A 17,637-nucleotide genomic window follows, 5' to 3' on the forward strand; every position below is an offset into this window, starting at 1 on the left:
TTAAAGAAACACTTAACACATTTTTTACATTTGGTCTGGTTACCAACATATACTCTGTCATGAAGGGGCTGACTGCTTTTAACCATTTTTTATCTTTCGTGAGCTTAATGAAAAGACTAATTCTTTTTGTTTTACCAATGCAACAGTTGCTCTGACAGTTAATATTTTTTAGTGGAATATTGGATCAAACTCCCCCCCCCCCCTCTCCCTTGCCCCATGTTTTTATGTTCAATAAATGGTGAACTATTGGAAAAAGTGCATAATTGCGTTTGTCAAAATTCTGGCTATTTTTACATTTGCATAATTAGCATAGCAGCAGTACTGGTCTGTGCTGCTACACATCTTGGAAGTAGAAGAGCTACAAAAATATTTGTTTTAGCATGAACCCAGAAAGACCCCCAAAAGACTGACCTAAGATAGACTTCCCCTTTTCCCTGCATTAATAGAATGACTGTGAAATGCATCTCTGGTTATAATACAGGGCAGCTACTACACAATCCATTTACATCTTTCACCTGTTTCTTTTATGTTTGTTTTATCTCGCTTATTTTTAAGATTAGGCAATTGGTAAGGTACATTAGCATTATTTGGTTATTTTTACTGTTCCACATATATCTTGACATATAATCTATGAAATTATTTGAAGGGGACGTTCTGGGAGCTGAAACTTCCTTTTTGTACAAGCTCTTGAGGATTAAAAAATGCAGTTGGGGCCGTACAACTTGCTTTAAAGTCTTTTTAAATTAGAAGAAAAAGAATTCCACTCCATAGATAACATCTTTTCAACCCCCTGCAATTGGATGCCAGTGTCAGTCACAAGGCAGTGTAGCTCTCTAGTTTCTTACCCATCCATCAATGCCAGTAACATTTTTCTGACCACGGGTGGGTACTTAGACAGTCTATGATAAGGGTGAGTTTATTATAAGTATGACTGAATAGTATCCCTTCCTGTCCTCTGTTTAAACCCTGTAGTGTCTAGATAAGAATGTCTTGCTATTAATGCAGAGATAGGATTTGAAAATCAAATGCTGCAAAGTTTATTTATTAAGTACAGTAGCAGTAGTGAATGATTAGGCTATTTCACATCATTATGTATGCATGCCGCCCAAAAAAATTGTTAAATATATTTTGAATATATTGCTTTAAATTATGTTGCTTTATCTCTATAACCAATTCATGCATGCAAACATATGGATAGTTTCTCATTTCTGTCATTGAAAAAGCTTCACAGTATTGTTTTTGGACATCTATCTAAAAATAAACTAATATTAATAGTAATAGTAGAGCAATAAAACAGAGATGGGAGAGGGGTCTGATAGTCAATCTGTATATCACAGAGTAGAGAGAGGTTACCCAGGCAGCGTGGGGAAACCCCTCTACCAATTTACCAAGTAAATGATTCTTAGCAGGAGCTGCAGTACTTGGAGATTGCATTGCCAGTGGTGTAATTACTGGTTTTACAATCACCATGTATTCCATAAGGTAATTAGAAATGGTCTTTTCTCTGACCATTGTAGGCTTCTTCCTCATTCTGTACTTAGTTCTCATGTATTATAGATGGTAAGCAATGGTGTCTGCTATAAATGGTCTTACGTTGGTCACATTAATGGCTTCTGTCTGGTTTGTAGATCAATGTACTTCAATCAAAAAGGAGATCGGAAATTTTAAAATCTGTAAGTATTAAAGGAATATGTAACCGCTGATCTAATAGAGGATGTGATTCCTATATTGCTTTGCCTGTTTGTATTGTGATGATATGTAGCTAAATGGTGTTTAGTGCTTCTTTTTAAAGGACTTGATTTACCTCAAAAAACAGACTTTTATTGAAATATCATGTAATTACTAATTTCTCTTTGGTATTAGCCACTGCTAAGTTTATAAGAGCTATAAAACATATTTTTAATACATTCAAGTGGCTATTATAGTGAGCCCTCTACATAACACTTGCCTCTGGACATTTCCTATGATGTAGTAATACTCAGCCCAGCCTCTGACTGTATGTTGACATCCCACCCGTCTGAACGTTGGGTGGTAATTATGTCACATTCTGAGGGAACAGGATGTCAAATCAAAGTTTAACCTTAACTATGGCAAATGTGATAAAATGTCCTGGCTATGTGTCCAGCAGTGGGCCTGATGCCAAAGAAAAATACCAGGCAGCTACTCTGAGCTGACCGATAACCACATTCCAAGTCACTGACTTTAATCTGTATAAATTTCCCTTATAGCAATGTTATATATTTATTTTCCTTCAACTGTTAATATATCACAGTTTTAATTATACAGGCTATTGTGGCTACTGACTGCATATACTCATAGGGGTAAATTTATCAAGCTGCGGGTTTGAAAATTGAAGATGTTGCCTATAGTAACCAATCAGATTCTAGTTATTTATTTAGTACATTCTACACAATGACAGCTAGAATCTGATTGGTTGCTATAGGCAACATCTCTGTTTTTTCAAACCCACAGCTTGATAAGTTTACCCCATAGTTTTAATCTGTTAATTAGCTCTTTAACAAATACATAAATAAACAGATAATTGTGGACTGTCATCTGCGTTACTTAGGCAGGCTTGAAATATCCCAAAACCACGTTGTGCTGAATTTCGATAATTCTACAGTTTAATCCTGTTGGTATCTTGGAAAGTGGGCACAGTTATTTGTAGTAATAAAATTATCATGTGGGCAGGCAATTTTTCTGAGACTATGTAGTAGTTCTAACAACAGGAAAAGGGAAGCAACATTTTAACTGATGCCATAACTTTTAAAACATAAAGTTATATTTAGTTTGCTTCACTTGTTTAATACTGCTAACACATGTGTTCTGTCTTCTGTGTGAGCAGTACTCTAAAAATACATTCTAAAATAGAGTGGGGTTCTTTTTGTTACATTTTTATTTGGTATGGAAAAAACATCCAGCAAGTATTTAAAATGCTGCATGTAATATCCACCTAGCAGTAATGCATTCATCTGCCCATCCAGCAAAAGTGCTCATTCCCCCTCCTTACTGCACTCCTTGCAATTTTGAATCCATTAAATAGCAAATGTTAGCTTGAAATTTTATTTTTGTACAAATTATTACACCATCCTACCTTAGATTTAAAAGCATACAGTACACACCTTTTTTTTTATGTTATAGTTTCTCTTTACAAGACCACTTAAGTCTCTTCCAGCCATTGCTGCTAGAGATAGCATGTAATTCTTCACTCCGCTATATGTCATATCCCAGAACTGGTCCTCCCTGTCAAATCTAATCACTCGTGGTTTTTACCCACTCCTTGGTTTCCATACACACTCTTGAGATTGTTTTTACTTTTGACAATATGAGCACCCGCCACCCCCTCGTTCTCTCTTCTCTCTTTCATCCCCTGCTTTCCTTCTTTCCTTCATCTCCCCATTTGTTTGTTACAAAACTAAAAAGTAAATGATCTGACATAGATATGGTTTTGCTACCTACTAGAACAGGCCTGGCTAACCTGTGGTTCTCCATGTGTTTTGAAACTACAACCCCGTGCATGCTTTGCCAGTAGATAGCCAGGCAATAGCTGTCAGGGCATGCTGGGACTTGTAGTTTCACAACACCTGGAGAGCCTCAGGTATGCCAGATGTAAACCTGGTGAATCTGTGACTGGTGCAGAGCTGGATGCAATGTGAGATGCCTCAGCATATGGGTATTAATATGGTATTTCTCTATCTGGGGGACACGGATGGTGTGCTATGATTCACCGGTGGAAAGCGGGACACTCGTCCTCCCTATTCCGCAGCGGCCCCTCGGTTTCTTTCCCTAGAGCTCTGCACAGGAGTGTGGGATCTAGGCCTTCTGCCCTTCCTTTGCATTGTATTTTATTTTATTTATGACTATTAGAGAGACAGTCTAAGCTCTCCCCTGGAACGTGGCAGGGGAATGTTTTTACTCCAGGTTAATTAGTACTCTGGACGCTTATGGAAAGGCGGGTTTTTTTATTACTGTGGACCCCTGCAGGATCGTCTTAAACCTTTGCACCTTCCTGATCACTAGGTTGGGAGGGCTATTTGGTGGATGCACTCTTGCCCTCTTCAGAAGCTTGGACAAGCCCAAGTGAATTTTTTTTTTTTTTTTTAATTTGCATTACCATTCTGGGAACCGCAGTGTGTCCTTAATTGCAGGTGTAAGGAACAGGCTTGTTTTGGCAATTCTTTTGGTCTTTTGGCTGGTGAAGTGGAAGGATTTTTTGAGGCACGAGTATCGTTTGGGTTTCTCCTTGAGACTTGATTTTGGAGGCTACAAGATCAGATACAGAAGCATTAAGATAACGGCATCTCATGAATGGCACGTGTCTAGTGGTCCAGAGCCCTATTCCTGTGCTACAGTCTGCCTCCACATTGTTACTATTCTTGTTGATAGTTATTTATATAGGGCCTATATTTTATGAAGTGCTTTTATAGAGTGTATTTAATCATATCATATCCATCCCTGCCCCAGTGAAACTTACAAATCTGCATTGTAGGAAGTGGAGCGCTCGGAGGAAAGCTACACAAACACAGGGAGAACATACAAACCACACAAATAGGGCACTGGTCAGAATCAAACCCATGACCCCACCGCTGTGCCACTGTGAGGCCCATATTTGTACTGTTTGTGAGAGGTTCCACTGTGCATGTGACATTGCAAAGCAAAATGTCATCCTAACTACAGATATGGTATCGTAAAAATTTAGTGTGTAAGATTCACAAGACCAAATGCAAGGGTAATGCCCATGTTCCAAGATATCCTAAAATCACAGTGGTAATGTACTGCCAGCTACCACTGCTACTTACAGCTTTCTCAGACACTGGCCTAATGCAGGAAATTCCATCTGGATAGAGAATTCGTCGTTGTACCAAATACATAGCAAGCATAACATATGTGTAGTCTTTATACAATGGAATCAGAAATTGTCAATTTACAATGACAGGTGGTAATAAATATGTGTGTTTTTCATTAGAACACATATAAATACAATGGGCCTCATTTAGAGTTAGGCAGAGATCTAGCTGATAGAGTGCACATTTCAACTTGGAGAACTCGTGTTGCATTGCACGGGGTGCAAATGTAACTTTTCCTCTCATGCATGGAAAACACTGTCTGCTTTATACGTAACTAAATTTTACATTTGCTCCCGTTAGCTTAACATGCTTTATCCAAGCTTACACTTTCTAGCTGGATTTTCTGCTAATTTAAAATAAGGCCCAATGTGTACATCTATACCTTGCTATTATTACTTACCACTTTGCTGCAGAACCTGTGGACTTTCCCCATAGAATTCATAATGTAAACTATAGAAATCAATTTGTACCACAAAGCTGACATCAGTCTTCCACTCCTTAAGTATCACATACCCAGTGTCGGACTGGGGCATGAAGGGCCCACCGGGGGACTGCAACACTAGGGGCCCACCAGATGGGGTGTAGTCAGTCATAGAGGCGGGACCAGCCTCTAGAGGGGGAGTGGTCAGTCCACAAAGGACAGCTTGCACCTTAGTGTAGTATATAAAGAATGCAGTGTGTGTATAAAGAATACACAGTGTTGACCTGCCCCTTAGATTGGGCAGAACAGTCACCAAAAATCAGGATTGTCCCACTAGACCAGGTTTGGCTAACCTGTGACACTCCAGGTGTTGTGAAACTACAAGCCCCAGCATGCTTTGCCAATATATGGCAGCTTATTGCTGGAAGGGTATGCTGGGACTTATAGTTTCACAACACCTGGAGTACCACAGGTTAGCCAAGCCTGCACTAGACTCAGAACATTTGACAGACTGTCCTACCTGTTGTTGTCACTTTTACCACCTGTGGCTGCTTGTTTCTTTAGTTGCGGCTTGTCTGGATCCTGGAATGTTCAGGGTTCTATTTGGAAAAAATAATGGGTACATTTAGAAACGCCAACCATCCCTGCCATTAAATCAACAGCACCAACATTTAATAATTAGGCCTCTCTCCAGCCTCAACATTAAAGTAATAGTGCTCACATTTGATAAATAGATCTATTTCCCTCCAACCAACCCCAACATTAAATTAATAGTATTCCCATTTAATAAATAAACCTATTACCCTCCCTCCAAACCGCCCCAGCAATAAATTAATAGCATTTACGTTTAAAACATCCATTTCCCACAACCATTCCTAGCATTAAATAATTAATATTCACATTTAATAGATAGCCCTCCTCCCCACACTCAGCCCCACATTCAATTATAGACCCAAACCACCTCAGCATTAAAGGTCCCATCACCCCCTCTCTATACTGTTCTCTGTGCAGCCCCCCCCTCACTATAGTTTAGTAAAGTCAGCCCACCTATAGTTTAGTATAGATAGGCAGCCTCCCTATGCCACATAGTAGTGCCCCCAAAACAAAGTAATGCCCCAATATTATGCCACACAGTAGTGCCCCATTATTATGCCACACAGTAATGCCCCATTATTATGCCACACAGTAATGCCCCATTATTATGCCACACAGTAATGCCCCATTATTATGCCACACAGTAATGCCCTATTATGCCACACAGTAATGCCCCATTATTATGCCACACAGTAGTGCCCCAATATTATGCCACACAGTAATGCCCCAATGGTATGACACGCAAGTGTCCCCAATCCACACACACACACACATTATAGTTTTGTGTTTAACAAAAAAAAACCAGGCTGTCTGGCAATGAGTCTCTTACCTGTGAAATGCTCCGGCATGCTGCTCCTCTGGGCGGCCGCGACAGGCAGACAACTCCTTCTCCCCTGCACGGTAGTGTGTTTGTTACACTGCCGCCGCAGACGTCCGGGACCGTCAATGAGGTGCTCTCTGCAAGCTCCGCCCCAACGTCGGGGCGCCTCCGGGCCTACCGGTGTATATTCCGGCAGGCCAGTCCGAGGCTGCACATACCCACTCACATTCTAGAATGACTTTATAAACAGCCCCACTTGTCCTATTATAATAATTGCTGTTCCATGAATCTTTTGTTAACCATGTCTTGCCCATTATCTCCTACAGAAGTATCCTATATGTTGCAATAAATTAATATAAGTCTATAAGACAGAAAAAAAATGGGGGTCAATCTTTAACATGGCTGATGAACAAACTGAGGTGTATTTTAAGTAAATATCTGTAAAAATGTAGTTTGAGTTGATGTACAGATTTATTAAAATGGAGAAACATTGTGTCTCTGAATCCCAAATGGTAAAATATAGTATCATATTTACGTTAAACATGTGGGGGATTTTTTTTTAAAGAAATTTAAAATGCAACACAAGTTTTTAAAGGTATTTTTAAAAAAATTAAATGTACAATTTAGTGTTAAATTGACTTCATATTCATTCCATCATTAGGCTGATTGATGAAATCATTAATGCTTTCGAGAGCTTTACTGCGTCTGCAATATCTGCACACATATACCATGCACTTTTACTGATCTCTGCACATCCCTCTTGTCTGCAGCATAGTTCTGAGCTGTTCTGTATCCGTAGTTGCCTTGTATGAGCTGCAGCAGTAGTCTGACAAGCTGCTGTAATATCTTCCTGCTTCTAGAGATCTATACCATATTCTCAATAAAAATAATCTGTAGCTGGAAGCAATATGAGGAGAAGGAAATTTCTAGATGTTGTGAAACATTTATAAGACCAGGAGAATGGGTTTGTACCAGATTTTGCTGACTCACTGAATGGTTTCAGTTACAGCTGTGGAGGCTGACTTGGAGAACCCAGGGGTGTATGGAGAGACCCAGGAATGTGCATGCTGCCTTTGTTTAATATTCTCCTGTGGTTTTGTTTGAAACCAGTGCTGATGTGTGCATGCTTTGCTATGCTGTGTGTTTAAAATTATTTCTTGCATAATATTTCTTTTGTGTGTTTCTTAACAGATGCTGTCATTTATGTATGCCCATCTGGCCTTCTTTCATCAAGGTTATGAGCTTTTCAGTGAGCTTGAGCCCTACATGAAGGATTTGGGCGCACAGGTAACTATATTCTCTGCTTATTCCCTGGATGATCATGGAATTAATCAAGAACATTAGAAATGCAATTAACCAATTCAGAGGCGGAACTCGCGAGCTGTGGGCCCCGGTGCAGGAAGGCAGAAAAGAGTGAACCGGTTGGGTCCAGGGCCGCCATCAGGGGGGTACAGGGGGTACTCTTGTACCGGGCCCGGGCTCACCAAGGGTGCCTGGCGGCACACACTTACCAGGGGGCCCGCTGTCCTTTCCTCCCGCCCCCGACGTCTCCGCCGCTATCTTCAGCCTGGCTGTCACCGTGACAACCAGGCAGCAGAATGTGGTTGCAGGGGCGGAGCAATCATTCCCCTGCTCCGCTCCTGTGATCATGTGATTCTTCCTGTCGGTGAGTGATGGTGTGGTGTGACCTGACGTCACACTGATGTTCCTGCCGCTGCTGTAAGAATAAGGAGCAAAGAGCAGCAGCTGCAACATCTGGGTAAATATATTTTATAGATATTTTATTATCACCTTTTTTTTACCCTGAATTTTGTAGGAGATTAGTCTTACAAGTATGATAATGGTTTAAGCTGTATGTCTTGAGGGATATTTTCTCCCTCAATGTCGTTAATTAAGGTGTTTTTTTTTTGGGGGGGGGAGCTGTTCACCAGGGGGGGTATTCACAGGGGGGGGGGGGGAGTCTGTTTACCAGGGGGGGTGTTCATGGGGGATCTGATCACCAGGGGGGTTGTTCACAGGGGAAGGCTGGGGTGGTGTTCACCGGGGGGGGGGGGGGGTGTTCACAGGGGAAGGGGGGGGCCCTGCCTGTTTCATTTGTACTGGGCCCCACGTTTTCTGGTGGCAGCCCTGGTTGGGTCCCTCTACATCTGCCATGCAGCGGCCCCATTATCTTCATGGGCCCCAGTGCACTGCACCTGCCGCACCAATGGTAGTTCTGCCACTGAAACAATGCATTACAGTTTACCAAGATTAGTGATGAGCTCTGTGGAATGTGCCTAGTTTCTCATCCCTCTCCTCAAGAACGACTCACAAACAATGTTTTAAGAATTCCAATAATAGTGTTAATTATGGCAGTAATGTTATATCGTACAGAAATCCTCAGCACATGATCTGTCCAGGGGAGTATTCTAAACCTCTGGTTTAGAACATTAATGTACTGGTTTTATTACAATCACCTATTATCTAACATGAATCTGTCCTACTACATTGTACATTCTCACACATTGACATTTTTCATGGAGTAAACCTCTGGAGAGAAGCCTTAAAGGCTATGACACATGGAACTGTCTAAAAGAAAAATCATCATTCCAGTCGCCATTGTGTGTCTGGATAATGTATGATACATGTACACATTTGGCTCGCTGGTACGAGCAAGTTCAATTCATGTAAAGCACTATGGAATTTGCTTTCGCTCTATAAATAAATGTTGATTACAAGAACAATATTGCTGTACATTATTATATTGCTGATGACATTTGGTTTTCATTTCGGTGCTTGTTTTGGAACCACAATCTTGCATGCAGGAAAAACAAATAGCCCAAAATGTTGGTTAACTGTAGCCTAGTACCACATTATTTTATGTAAAATGTGTGTGTGCTAAATACTGATGACTTACAAGTTCTAAGTTCGTAAAGTGTTCTCTTTTTTTTTAAAAAAAAATGTCACACTTTTTCTTCCCATGGATATCTAGGTAGCCATAGATCGCATGCAACTTATAAATTAATAACAGCTCGTTTGTAAGGTTAGACCAGGTTATAGTCCTTCCATTTTGTTATACTAATCCCTGTTGGCCAGTCTACCTCTTACTCTACCTTAAAAGTGAACAATTGTAAAACTGTTATATTTGCTGTTGTCTGTATTGTAAATCACTACACTTTTTTTTTTCTTTTGATAGGGGGTTCCATTTCAATATTCTTACATTCACCAATGATTGTATTAAGTTTGCTTGAGATGTTTCTTAGAGAGGAATGACTGGTATCTGAATATATTCTATATGTATTAAGTGACTGAAGCTAAAGAAAGTAGATAATTTAGTATTTGGCAAAAATCCACATATTTGTCCTCCGACACATCTCAGGCAAGGGGACTATAGAAGAAATGCAGATTTTGAGGAAAGGGAATAAGATGTATAGCAAAAACTTTCACTATTAAATCATTTTTCCCTTAAGAAACAATTAAGTGTAGTTAATATATATTATTATTTAATGATATTTGTTTAAACTATCTTTTTACTTCTAAAAATACATCAGCAGACAGTTGCTTTATTTAGCTGCATGTACAGAGCAAGTGTATTTTGTTGTTTGCTCAAACCTTAAATGCTTGTGACATATTGTGTAAATTTAGGATTTATTGTTATCTTCTAATCAACAATTACATCCATAATTAAGCAACAAAGTTGGCCCCTTTTTTATTTTACAGCTGGATTGTCTAGTTGTGGATGCAGCAAAGGAAAAAAGAGACATGGAGCTTAAGCACTCGACCATTCAGCAAAAGGTAGGTGTTTGAGAAGGAATGCACAAAGGGATGTGTCTTTTACGGCACGCTTGACTATAGTCTGGCACTGAACATTAGTATGTAAGCTGCATTGTCTCCTGCTTGGGTTAGGTTTCCAATCAAGGTCACGGCTGCAGTGAAATAGATCATCCTCTGAATTATTTATCCAGTGCACAGCTCACAGCTTTGAATACTGAGATGTTTACAATACCCACCAAGGAACCCTTTGCAATTGTCTGTTATAGTTTTAGTTTGTTCTGTTTTTTATTTGTGTCTCTTTTTTTCATTAGATAAAGTTGTGATTTCTTTTTATACCTTTTTATTGGTGTTTTATTTAATCTTTGTACTTTATGGGGCTAGTCCAATCCTTCACAATGTTCTGTCAGAGCCTTATGCGATGAGCTACAGGGATGTTCGGTACCCAAAACATTGCACCTCATAGGGGTATATAGACAAGGCAAAATTTCTGTGAAGAGGAATTATCAGTTGTGCTGAGGTAGTAATTGGGAAATTCAGGAATGAGGCGTTTTATGTGGGATTTTTAATGTGTGTTTTTTCCCGGGTGTGGCTGCTGTTGACCACATGGTCCGTTTGTTTCCCTAATAACTTTTGTTTTTGTCTTTCATCCTGCCATTAGGGTTTATCTGCTGATGACTCCAATCTGGAATGCAATGTTGATGCAGATAATGGTATTGTTATGGAAGGATACCTCTTTAAACGAGCCAGCAATGCTTTCAAAACCTGGAACAGGTAATATTGTCTTCTTCTCCTGAACACAAGGTGCAGTCCCTCATAAGTGGACTTTCTGTTTATATTGATGAATCACTAACTTTGGAGATTATATATGGCGACCACCGTCTGAGATGAAGGATCAGCACAGAAATATTACATGCTGTCTGTCTCTTCCTCTTTTTGTAGTGCTTTAGCTGCAATCTTAATTTCTGATTTCATTTCATGCTGCTGCTCTTATTTTGCATTTTCATTCCTTCTACTCCTTTCCAGTATGTTTTAATCCTGCCCCATTTTTTCACATGACAGGAAAAAGCCAGACCACACCAGGTATCAGTCAGCCTCTTCTGTACCCTTCATGTATACATGTGGCACGTTCCTCTCCATGTGAACCCTGTACTTGACATAGATCACCTGCAATGGATGTATCTCATACTTACATATGTTACGTGAATAAATGACCCATCAATATCTTATTTGTGTGGTATTCCTTGCACAAAAACAATCTTTAGCCCCTAATAAACGTAAGCTAAGCGGTGCACTCTACATATGTTTGGTATTGTTGTACTGTATTTCTCAAGACGACACTGACGTGTTCTGTGTTAAAGGAAACTCTTAGCATTTGTGCATGCTGCTAAAAATTCAGACTGATAAAAGGATACTAATTTCACCTACCCACTGAAAGCTCCAATATACAGAGGCACAAATCAATGTCACTCTGCAGTAATCTGCCAAAGAACTTTGCATGAATCACTTGTAGCACTTTCACATCAGTTCCTGAACTTCTTTTTCGTCTAATAGACATTCTTGTTTTGTTATGAGATGCTCTCCATTGCATGTTATCTCTCCCATTTGGTTGCATACTGCTTTTGCTTGGGGCAAGTCTTATCAGTCTCATTTATATGTTAATTTGTTACTAATCCTCTTACACCCTAAAGTGTTTAATTGTCAAGCTTGCATTGTGTTGCATCCTCTTCTCAAATTTTGTCCTGTTTGCAAAACATTTTTAACTCTTGCATGTTAATAATTGTACCTTTTTTTTTAAATAGCACTTACAGAGGCACATTGTACATAGCTGGTCTTTTTGACGTCATGTGTGTTTATAGGCAAAAAAAAAGCTATGTTATATAATGTAGTCTGTTATTTTATAAACACTAATTTTATATGATTGTTATCTGTAATGTATACACTGCTCAGACTGTTCAGCGATATAGCATGTACTGTAATACGTAAGCTGAACATTGTATAGTCTGGTCTTACACGGGGGGAATTATGAACGTAGCATTTCTTCAGCCAGAAAAACAGTGCTCTGAAGCTCATGTATTGATACATAGGGGGGTATTCAATTGTTAGCGAGATCCCCGGAAAACGAGCGCTCTAAAAATATTAGCGTTAATACGGTAATTACTCGCTGAATTTCATCTCGAAGCTCCCTGAGCTGCGAGATGAAATTTAGCGAGTAAACTACCGTATTAACGGTATTTACGCGCATATTACCATATTAACGCTAATATATTTTGAGCGCTCGTTTTTCCGGGGATCTCGCTAACAATTGAATACCCCCCTAAGAAGTGAACGTTTACCTCTCACATTAAAAGCAATTCAGAGAGCTCCATGCAGTGGTTCTACCTCTGGTGCACGCTTCTATGAAAGGGGAACATGAAGTCATTTATAAATGGGGAAATACTTGTTTGTCTGCAAGTGCGCCTATTTGTCCACCAGCGGCACACTGACTTCATGGCCTTTGGAGGCACATAGATTTGTAGGATGACAGAAGAGTGGGAACAGTAAAAGTGGCACATTAAAGTGCAACCTACTATCACTTAGAACCACCCCCTTTATTCATTTAAACATTTTAGGTTTTCTTCTAAAATCCTCAACACTTTAGGTTCATTTATTTCTTGCATTACTCATGAGAGTGATGGACATTGGGACTGTGTATTACATGTCAATTCTGTGTGTTTGAAGCTTTTTACAGATTTATTTTGCCATTGTTGGAAGCGTGCCTAAAATTAAGCAGAAGTAACGATACAGTGTGAATTGTGTCCCTTTATAGGGACAAGATCCGATACCACCTAGATGGGGAAAATTCAAGTCCTTCTGTAGGGAGAAAAGTTCTGTGCACCCTGCCACAAAGCAGGAAACTCATCCTTGTTTATCACGTTTAAATAATCCCATCACGCAAAATGAAGTTTTGTGTCTGCAATTTAGTGCAAAACTAGGTGCTGTCATTCACCTAATCTAGGGTTAGGCAACCTGCGGAAGTCCAGGTGTTGTGAAACTACAAATCCCAGCATGCCTTGCCACCTATCTGCTGGTTATCTACTGGCAAAGCATGCTGGGACTTGTAGTTTCACAAACACCTGGAGAGCCGCAGGTTGCCTACCCCTGACCTAATCCATTCCACACTCCGCACAGAATGACATAGATCTGCCCAACTCTTCTCATCATCCATTTTGTCCTGCAAATTCATGCGGTTCCCTGTAAGCCAGGTGCAGTCGCACAACAGATGTGTGACAACACGGACAAGCATTTGTGCTGCAGTTTTACCTCGGATGTTTTCTGTTTTATTTCCTTGCATCATAAAATGAATTTAATAGTTCTGCCTTATCCATCATTTCCTTATGGAGATGTCCTTTTAGAATGTTTTATTTTTGTACAAATTCCAGAAGCTTTCCAATCACTCTTGTTTAATTCTCTGTACACAATGAGATTGTATTCCAGTGTTAATCCATTGTGTGGGAGGATTTTTCTATACAGTGATGAGTGCATTTTTATTACCACAGAGAGGTAAAACATTAATCAGGCTTTGTGTTTGCTATTATTAATCTATTCACTAACACAACTCTTATCTGTGTGCTTGTATTTGGTCTCTTCTCTTCTCTTTTTTTTTTTCTTCTGTGTCAGTATTTTCCCCTTGTCCCAGCTACAGTGCTTCCTATTCTTTTCCCTGTGCTTCATGGCTTTCCATTTCCTGTATCGTGCATCAGTACTTCCTCTTTTACTGCAACCACAGAACAAGTATAGAAAAACAGCCTTTATTGCTGCAGCTGTGTCTAATGCTTTGTAATGTAATATCTGTGTGTTTTACTCACAAACTTTTTGAATGTTGCCAACTATTAGGATCCGTCTTCTGCTATATATATATATCTATCCCAGACCATGTGCCCCATCTGAAACTTACTAAATAAGTGAAGATCAGATGTAATGCCTCTGGCTCGGGTTTCTTTTCTACGCAGGAATGTCTCATCACATGATCTCACAGGTTTCCTAATGCAGTGTAGTTAAGTTATCCTAAAAGAATCTTGTGCTTGGTTACCATAAGCCATGCTACTTTTTCAAATAACTTTAAATTCTGATTAGAGCCAAGTGTATGCTTCTCTAACATGAGCACTACCATAAAAGGGGCATGGTATTGGCATATGCATCAAGGTAAATATGAGAAATCATCTTCCCTGTACCCCTTGATTTACAATTCAGGATCCTTTGAGACAAATAACAAATTTCAGAACTGCATTGATTTCACGTGGTGTGTGTGTGTTTTGGGTTTTTTTTTTTTGTTTTTTTTTAAATCTTATAATAAGAAACACTGTTTAGATGCTTTACTGTTCATTCAAGCAATATAAACTCTGTGCATTCTAATTCTCTTTTTGTCTCTACTTTTCGACAACCTGTATCATTTTAATCATCCCACCCTTTCTGTGCAATTCCCCAAGCTATTCTGCTGTTGTCCAAGTGGTGGTTAACATTGTACTATTATGCTGCACTAATTGTTTGCATTAACTTTTCTGTGATACTACTGACAAGTGTACACCCATTAGAAGCAACTAATGCATATTTTCGTAATGTGTGTTTTGTATTTCCATCTGTGTAGGCGCTGGTTCTCCATACAGAATAATCAGCTGGTATATCAAAAGAAATTTAAGGTGAGCTGTGTCAGGTGGTGCTCTAGAAAGTCTGGGTGGATTTATTAATTTAGTTGTTGGGGTGTGTACCCCTTATAGTAAATGTTTATTATGTTACAAATGGAGTGTGTGCCAGGCATGCTTTGTCATTAGATTTGTTTTCTTCCAGTATCTTTTGCATTAACTTATATTGGTGTCATGTTCTAAGATTTTCTTTCTCCTAACATAGGATAATCCCACAATAGTTGTTGAAGATTTACGTCTGTGCACGGTGAAGCACTGTGAAGACATTGAGAGGCGCTTCTGCTTCGAGGTGGTTTCACCTACTAAGTGAGTAGATCACCTGGATCAGCAGATGGAGAAACAATGTATTTGTTACTACATATGTCAAGAAAAGCTGGATTTTTAAAGCTATTCTCAAGTGCTGTTGTTCAGTAGAGCTTTACACATTCTGCTCACAGCTGAGGCTTGAGGATGTTTGAAAATCTTAAAAACATTCTTAATTGCCATTTAGTCTAAAAAGTAGCTTTAAATTTGGTGTGTTTTTTTAATTTCTCATTTTGGGTACAGATGTTTCCCTCCATACTTTTCTTAGTTCGGTCTGTGGAAGTATTATTTTAAACCTTCCCTAGTTTTCTATTTCTAGCAGTAGACACATGGATTTAAGCATGGCTGCAGGGAAAATAGATGCAAAAACTATTCAAAGGATTTTACTGTAAGAATGTTTTGCCCAGTTCAGTTTGAGTAAACTGCATTGAGCACAGTTTGATAAATGAATGGTGCCACACATTCCCCTCCAATCTACAGATCAATATTGTGACATTTTTATGCATCCTCTATAGATCAGGAGGCATGTGCCTGCTTCCTTTGTTAAAAGCTAATCTGCTCCATCTATACACACTACAATATAGACTGTATACAAGGGATATCACTGTAAACTATGCTACACTCCACATGCAGTGTTCATAAAGCCTGTGTCTGAGATGCATGGTCTTCATTTTATGACCACTACTAATAGAAAGTAACCTGTTTATAATGCCAGAAGTCCAATGTTATTCACCATTGTGTTGCTTTGATCCCCCATCCAGGAGCTGTATGATGCAGGCTGACTCTGAGAAGCTGCGCCAGGCATGGATTAAAGCGGTTCAGACCAGCATCGCCACAGCATACAGAGAGAAGGGAGATGAGGCCGAGGTCAGCAGACGTGATCTTTTCTGGAAGTATCCAGATATGTTACTTACTCTTTGTTTATAAAGATGGAGAATATTTCACATTAATGTACTTTTTAAACTTGAGCACTGCTTCAGTTATAGATTACTAAATGGGATTTTTTTTTGACATACAGAAAATAGACAAGAAGCCCTCTGTGTCTACCACTAGCCCAATATCGGAGACAAAAGAGAAACTGGTGAAAGGGGAGAGTGCCCTGCAGAGGGTGCAGTGTATTCCTGGTAATACAAAGTGCTGTGATTGTGGCCACCCAGATCCTCGCTGGGCTAGTATTAATCTGGGCATCATTTTATGCATTGAGTGCTCAGGAATTCACAGGTGAGCAGATGTTACCGTGCAGACAGCATGTTCTTGTTGATGATCTGTATAGGTTTGTATTATCTATATTATACTAATACACACAGCACTTGTGGACTGCGCTTGGATCACAGGATTATTGCGGTGAGGTGAGGATTGCCCTCTGTATCGTTGCCTGATCGCGGCAATGGTTGAAGAGAGACTTCATATCGTGTATTTAAATCATTGTTTTTCCTTGGTCTGTTAGGATAAACCATGCTTATTATGACATTCCTGCTGATGGTACTGTACAAATGACACAACACACTTATGGGCTAGGTTATTTGACAGGTAGCATACAGTCATATGCACATTATAGGTTAGCACTGGGGTATAAGACATAAAAGCAGAAATGAAAAAAGTCTGAGCAGGAAAAGAAAACAAATGACTTTGCAATCTGAGTTAGAACTGAAGCTAATACATCTATGTTTCTGACATAGATTACACAACATGTTACATTTCTGAATACTAGTGCAAAGGAAAATGTGGTGTTGTCCATACCAAACACTCATATTCTACAGTGTCTCTAGGTTAAACATATAAGCAGTCTGACTAGTTGTTATGAGAACACCTCCTTTTTCCTTTGCTGGGCGTTCGTGACAATAATGTTACTCTTTTTATTTGGCAAACTTCTTTTTAAGATTAGGTTATGACAATGCTGCTTTGCATTTTGAACTAACCTGTTTTGTATTCCTTTTCATGGCAAGGAGTCTTGGTGTTCATTTTTCAAAAGTGCGATCTTTAACGTTGGACACTTGGGAACCTGAGCTTCTAAAGGTATAAATTAACATGAACACATGCTACATTATTTGTTTATGTGGATCTTAAAAAATGCACATCACACAAATGGGCCGAAAGTACTTGTTTTTTCTTTTGTTCCTCAAATCATTTAGGCCACTGATGGACTCTAGAGGCGGTCACACGCTGGGCGAAATAGACTCTTGACCTAAGTGCCAAGCATTAGGGTCTCTGTCCATTATG

The 17,637-nt window shown here is 39.4% G+C and overlaps 1 protein-coding gene across 3 annotated transcripts in view; it reads left to right on the forward strand.

The window, feature by feature from the left end:
* The window catches only part of ACAP2 (ArfGAP with coiled-coil, ankyrin repeat and PH domains 2), a 66,606-nt gene that overhangs the window by 26,008 nt on the left and 22,961 nt on the right, over nt 1–17,637 (forward strand). For 2 of the 3 annotated variants that reach the window (XM_075202249.1, XM_075202247.1), the window contains exons 7-16: nt 1,629–1,673; nt 7,874–7,969; nt 10,382–10,456; nt 11,094–11,206; nt 11,495–11,515; nt 15,060–15,111; nt 15,320–15,420; nt 16,179–16,284; nt 16,436–16,638; nt 17,364–17,433. In XM_075202249.1, the coding sequence (XP_075058350.1) occupies nt 1,629–1,673; nt 7,874–7,969; nt 10,382–10,456; nt 11,094–11,206; nt 11,495–11,515; nt 15,060–15,111; nt 15,320–15,420; nt 16,179–16,284; nt 16,436–16,638; nt 17,364–17,433 (882 nt within the window). The remainder of the gene's footprint in view (nt 1–1,628; nt 1,674–7,873; nt 7,970–10,381; nt 10,457–11,093; nt 11,207–11,494; nt 11,516–15,059; nt 15,112–15,319; nt 15,421–16,178; nt 16,285–16,435; nt 16,639–17,363; nt 17,434–17,637) is intronic. The other variant, XM_075202248.1, reaches the window with a different exon arrangement.

Source organism: Mixophyes fleayi, chromosome 3 (genome assembly GCF_038048845.1).
Source record: "Mixophyes fleayi isolate aMixFle1 chromosome 3, aMixFle1.hap1, whole genome shotgun sequence".
Lineage (NCBI taxonomy): Eukaryota > Metazoa > Chordata > Amphibia > Anura > Limnodynastidae > Mixophyes > Mixophyes fleayi.